This window comes from Bombus huntii, chromosome 3 (genome assembly GCF_024542735.1).
Source record: "Bombus huntii isolate Logan2020A chromosome 3, iyBomHunt1.1, whole genome shotgun sequence".
NCBI classification, from domain to species: Eukaryota; Metazoa; Arthropoda; class Insecta; order Hymenoptera; family Apidae; genus Bombus; species Bombus huntii.
In genome coordinates this window covers 17,058,772-17,064,771 of record NC_066240.1, presented here as the reverse complement: position 1 = coordinate 17,064,771, position 6,000 = coordinate 17,058,772, and the positions used below count along the sequence as shown (strand labels likewise).

Genomic DNA, 6,000 nt, shown 5'->3' with positions numbered 1-6,000 from the left:
ACAATGAGAATTAATAGGTTATTGGTTCATTGCTAGATTATATGGTTCAGTTGAGTATTACGTGTTGTGAATTTTCGATACAGGTATAATCCAAATATTCTATTATCTTTAATCCGTACGATGCGATACATTTTTCGAAAATATTCCGATTATCAAAGAATATTTGAAATATCATTGAAAATAATTTCCAATATTTATAGGTATATTTATCGCAAAGAGGAAAATTTTCTCTAGACCAAAAGTATCTTTGTTTTAATAATATTTTAATACGTATACGATAATATCCTATACATCATATAATCGATCGAAACAATCGAATATCAAACACACGATATACATACAGCGTAATAAAAGAAATTATTTATCTGTTTCCCATAGAAAGTTCTTGTCCTCTTCTTAGAAATCCATACTCTTCCTATCGAACAATGTCAGATTGCAACTCAATACGTGTAATGAGAAATACATTTAACGTCCAACTAAAAACAGCATTTCTCAAGCAGTTTTTCCAATCGTACGCAATAAATCATCAAACATGCCATATGCGCAATACGACGAAACGAATTAAATAATCGAAAGTATTAAAAATTACCCAAACGAATAACGTTCGATAAATCATTCTGCAAGATGACAATGACAAGGTTTACAATGAAAAAATCTTAATTCGAGATCGCAGGACGTTGCCACCACCTTTGGACAGTGGTGCACGATGAGTACACGGCATGCTTCTCCCACCTGCGAGCCATCCCGGACGGATATACGAGAGCAGCCGTGGCAGGCAGTCGGCTTCCTTCGTAGGGACATGCGCAGCGACCAGCGGAACGACAGGTGCGCGCCGTCCGCTACGAACCGCTTAGTTTCGGGTGAGCGTACGAATCGGTCGTATCGCATCGTGCCATCGCGTCTCCCGGCCTGTCAGTCGGTCGCGGCCTCCCTCTCTGTCTCTATCAGTCGGTCGTTCATCGCGAATTTCTCTCTCGTTTAAACGACAAACGCGTAACACTCGTGGTACACGTTTGACGCGGTATCACGCGATTTTTAACACTCGACCAGCGCTCGGCTCGACCGATCATCGTTCTCCAAAGATCGTCTTCGTCCTTAACGCAGATCGCGCGCGATATCCACTTCATTGAGGGATACCAAACCCTTTCCAGTAGCAGCAGCAGCTTGTCGACGCCCTGGACCCAACTCTCTCTCCCTCTATCTCTCTCTCTCTCTGCCCCCGTCTCTTCCGTCGTTTCTCTCGTTCTTTCCCATCCAGTCGCCGTGGCTGGCTGCATAGTAGCCCGCCGTTTATCGAGCGTGCACGTGCTCCGTGTCGTCTCTCCTGTCGCGCTCCGCTGACACGTTTCTAGCAACCCGACGGATCTCGTTTATACCAGAACAGAGTCTTCCTTCGGATCTGGTTCGGTCGAATATACCTATACCTTGCCATATACGTGACTAACGATGAATTTAGTGTGATCTGACGGGCGTGCGTTGCATCTGGATCCAGAGAATCGGATGTTTCGCGAAAAAGATCGATATTCGTGGGAGTATCTTGGAGGCGACGATTGCAGGTGCTCTCGAGCTCATTTGAAACATCACGAACAGTCTACGTTACCGTAGAACTCCATTCCGGTTGAAATTTCTGGTGTGCAACTGTACGGAGCACGACCTGTTGTTTGGGAATTATTGGCCGTCCGTTGTTGGCCAGTGAGTTGTGTGTTGGCCGTGAGTGAAGGTCGGGCAAGCTAGAAGATAGATCACGGTACAGTGACCTGACGAATGTGGTGCGTGAATTATTGAGTCGCCTTTTCGTTCGCCGTGGCTTGTTGATTTCTCAGGATGGGCTGTGGACTGGATTTACTTTGCAGGATTACCGGCTGGGACATGATCGCGACGATTCTGCTGCTGCTCCTCGGCTCTGTTCAACTTCCTCAAGGCGTTAAAGGTGAGTTATCGTTGTTTCATTTTCTTCGTCGGTAGTTTTGGATAGCCCAGCACGAAAAGAAATCGTGAAAGGAAAGGCAAAATGGGAAGAATTATCTCGCGCGATACGACGAGAATTCGCGATGTACGATAGGTCGAAGGATCGTGGAAACGGTTCGTGCGTGAACTCGAAAAAAGTTACACGTTCTCGAGGAGATATTTAGAGGTTATCGGAGAAGAGAAAGAGAGACGAGAGAGAACGTTGGTACGTAGGAAAACGGGGCGAGAGAAAGGGCAGGAATGCGCCTGTGTACAAATGGGCCGCGATACGCGCAGGAATTTACGAGCGGAAAACGCGTGAAAACCGAGTGGGAAGTTTTTGAGAGTTTCCCAACCAGCATTGCGCGGACAAAAAATGTACGGCTCTGCTTTCCGTATAACGAGAACGGGTAGCGAAGTTCGATCGTGTCACGCGCCCTACGAACGTGTTTTACGAAATTCATGGAACTCGCCCTGGTTGTAACCGAGACAGAGTCACCAAGTTACTTGGACCCGAACGATAAACAAACCCTCCCGATTGTTTGTTGCTCGAGAAACACGACGCTCCGGGAAATATTGGCTGCGACACGAAGTGTAATTTCAATTGGTGATCCGGGTTAATGGGTTGAGTAGCTTGTAACGTTGGATCGTGGAATGTTTTGCGTAATTAAGGCGATACGAGGTGTATACGTATAGATATATGTAGATAACAACGTTATATTTTATTGTGGATCGTTCAGTAAATAAATATCGTGTCTTTTGGGTTTATTTGTTTAATCATAAGTGCTACTAATGCGAATATTTTTATTGTAAATACAGAATCACAGAAATGGAAACGAGACGTGATTCAATACGTAGTAATGTTTATAATACTATGCCAATGCAAGCGATCGTATCGATTCAAATACTTTCGGATAACGAATACGATAGTTATAAATAGTTGAAGCAGAAGTAAAGATGACTATTAGTTATCGGAACGTGCGGAAATTTTGTCCCGTTCCGTTATATATTTAGTAGACTATTTCTTTTGTCTATAAATTTTCTAATTTAAGATATTTTCTATCGAAATGGAAAGATTTCTTGATCTGGCTCTGTTATAGTAACATTGATAACGCGATATTCGTTAAAGCTACTGTACGGACAAATTTGTTACAATTTACAGTCTTTTCTCTTTTCGAAGATTAATTAATTAATTTTACTGGTTACAATTAGTAGAAATGGAAATTCTTGGCATCCACAGGATTAGATTCACAGAGCACAGTATTGATGCTCCGTCTGTAAAACTTGCTTGGAGGTATCGCCTCCGTCATCGAGCGACTGAACAGAGGAAGAACTCGTCAAGCGTTATATAGAAATTATTGTCATAATAAAACGTGAACGACTGTATAAAAATTTTAATTCGTTGCTTATATAACACGAGACAAGTATGTGATATTCTGGCGAATTTAAGCACGGTGCATATTTATAGACATAGAATCTTCGAGCGAGACAGAAACCCAGCTCGATCACAATTTCGAGCTCGTATAATGAGCCTCTGATGGATTGTTTCAGGTCGTTTTAGAGTAGATTTTTCCACATTTGTCATATCTGTTCGTAGTTCGTCTCGAAAAAACAAACCTACCAGTTAATTTCGTACGAACCCTCTGTTTCTACCGAGTTGTCACATTTGAATTCTCTCTATTTTTTGAAACACCATATTTTTCCAAAATTTTCTTCATCCATGATTTTTCCACGTTGACGATTATATCGCCCCTTTTGTGTGTAAATTAATCAACGCATCGTTTTATTTGATATTATTTAATTTTTCCTGGTCATAGTTCTAATTGTAACTTTTTTCCACGGCTATGATTAACGACAGGGAACTGAGAGTTTTTTTACCTTTCGTTTTTTTTTTTTTTTTTGATACCAATTAATAGCCCGTAGGGGTTTATTTTCAACTTGTTCAACGTTGACCATTATTGCTCGATTTTTCTAGTTTTCCACGGGGTTGGTTACGCAGAAAAGAACCTGCTGTTTTATAGAGTGTTTTAACGTTTCCAAGAGCCGTTTCCAAGCGACGTTTTCACATTTCCATGTGCCACAAATAGAGTAATTGCAAACATTTCACAACTGCTTTTCGTAATTCCTGGATTAAAAAATATACAGTGTGTCCCGGTTTTGCAACAGCAAATTGTGTCAAATAGGTCTCGAATCTTTGCATTAACATCCAACGTGTATTCATTTTTGTTCGATAAATTTTCTCCTTCACAGTTTCGCACAAAATAATAATCCATTGACGTGATATCTGATGATCTCGAGGGTCAAGAAAGCGATCCTCCTCGACCTCATCGTTGAGGGTAATGGTCATTTAACCATCGCCGGGCTACTTGACCTCGGTGAGTAAACATTGCAGTTTGTGTAAACGTATCAGATAGATATCGGTAATGTGTTCTTATGTTGTATAGACGAAACGTCAGTCCATTGTCATTTCGTACTTTCGTTATAACTTTTTAACGAAGCGTTTCAGTTCAAGCGTCAGCAGTTCCAGTATTTGTTTTCCGTTTCGTCTCTCTAAAATTTGATTATGGTATACAGGGTCGGAGACTTTAAGGGCTTATAGTATTCGCCAAGAGGAGGAAAAATGTCCAATCGGTATAGGTCCTGCAATCAATCCTTTCGACGTAAAATCGATTTTTATCATTTACGAACAGTCGATGTAGCGAATAAGTTTCTTCGTTGAAAGTAAACAAAGAGATTGATTCAGGACTACGTTATGACTATGATAAATAGATATGAGTTTTTCATTGCGACGCAAGGGAAACATATCGAACATTTAGTATAACGCGCAAGATTTTTACTTTCTTGATGTCGCTTTACTTTGGTGCCAGTAAGAATTTTGTATCGACAACCTTGAATCATTCTCTTTGTTTACGTTCAAAAAAGAAACTCATTTACGACGTCGAGTGTTCGTAAATGATAAATATCGATTCTACGAAAGGACTGATTTTCCAAGATTGGGTATTTTTTGTTCCTCTTGATGAATGGGTACGAAAGTTGCTTAAACCCTTGGGTCCTTTTTTTTAACACCCAGTATAGTACAAGCAATTAGTTTAATTAAGAAGAGATATAGCGGATGTACAGTGTAATCATTGACGAAAGTATTCAAATCCTTTTACGAATACGTGTATTATGTGTATTATACGTGTATTATGTGTGAAATTTTTTGAAATTTCGTTAACACCATAAGGAAACTCATTTATCATAATTGTATAGATAAAGTTTGAAATAAATCTGAAAATGTGCAGTCATATTTTATCCTTGCAAATGAATGTACACCGTGGCTAATGCAATTTAAAAATGTTTTGTGTATACATGTAATATACATCTGAAAGTTTCGTATGGCGAGTGTTTCATGAGTGTTTCACGAGTCACAGTATGTGTGAGAAATATTTAAATTTATATTTGATAATTCTGTGACAAACCTCTCCTTCAAATTGAATAATATCATACGTTAAATCAAAGTAATATTTTTGGAAATATCCTTGTTACAAAAACTAAAATTTACGTGAAAGTTGTATCACTGCGCGATATTTTTATATTTGATATTAATCATATTAATTCCGCAAGCAAAAATGTGAAAGAAAAAATTCGTACAGAATATTAACTAAAAATCATCCGAATAAACAAGTGAGGGGAGCGTAGTTTCCGAGGATTTAGCAGCGCTGGCGTGTTTAAAAAAAGAAAGCTCTTCACGTATTTACGCTACGATGTAAATAATGTTCGGGTCAGAGCAACGATAAGTATGGTAATTTAATAAATTCATATAGGTAACAGCAAGAGAATACAAGGATTTATTTTCGTCGAAACATTCCCTTGCATGAATTATCGTTGCAGAAATTTTTCATGGATATTTCAATAATTTTTGCGAATAATTCACTGTCACGTCGTTCGAACACATGAACAATAATTTATTACCCATAATATTAGATACGTTCTCTCTGCTATGCGGAGCAATGTTTTCATTGACTTGACAGTGAGTATTCTTCGACTTGATATCCAGATAAAATATGTGAC

General features: G+C 39.3%; 1 protein-coding gene across 12 annotated transcripts in view; it reads left to right on the top strand.

Annotated features, from left to right (window-relative positions):
- Positions 1-832: 832 nt before the first annotated feature.
- LOC126864106 (hemicentin-1) overlaps positions 833-6,000 on the top strand; it is a 434,856-nt gene continuing 429,688 nt past the window's right edge. For 7 of the 12 annotated variants that reach the window (XM_050615075.1, XM_050615073.1, XM_050615077.1 and 4 more), the window contains exon 1: positions 834-1,930. In XM_050615075.1, the coding sequence (XP_050471032.1) occupies positions 1,825-1,930 (106 nt within the window). In that variant the 5' untranslated portion in view covers positions 834-1,824. Of the gene's footprint in view, positions 1,931-6,000 lie in introns of all 12 variants that reach the window. The other 5 variants (XM_050615070.1, XM_050615067.1, XM_050615069.1 and 2 more) reach the window with 3 other exon arrangements.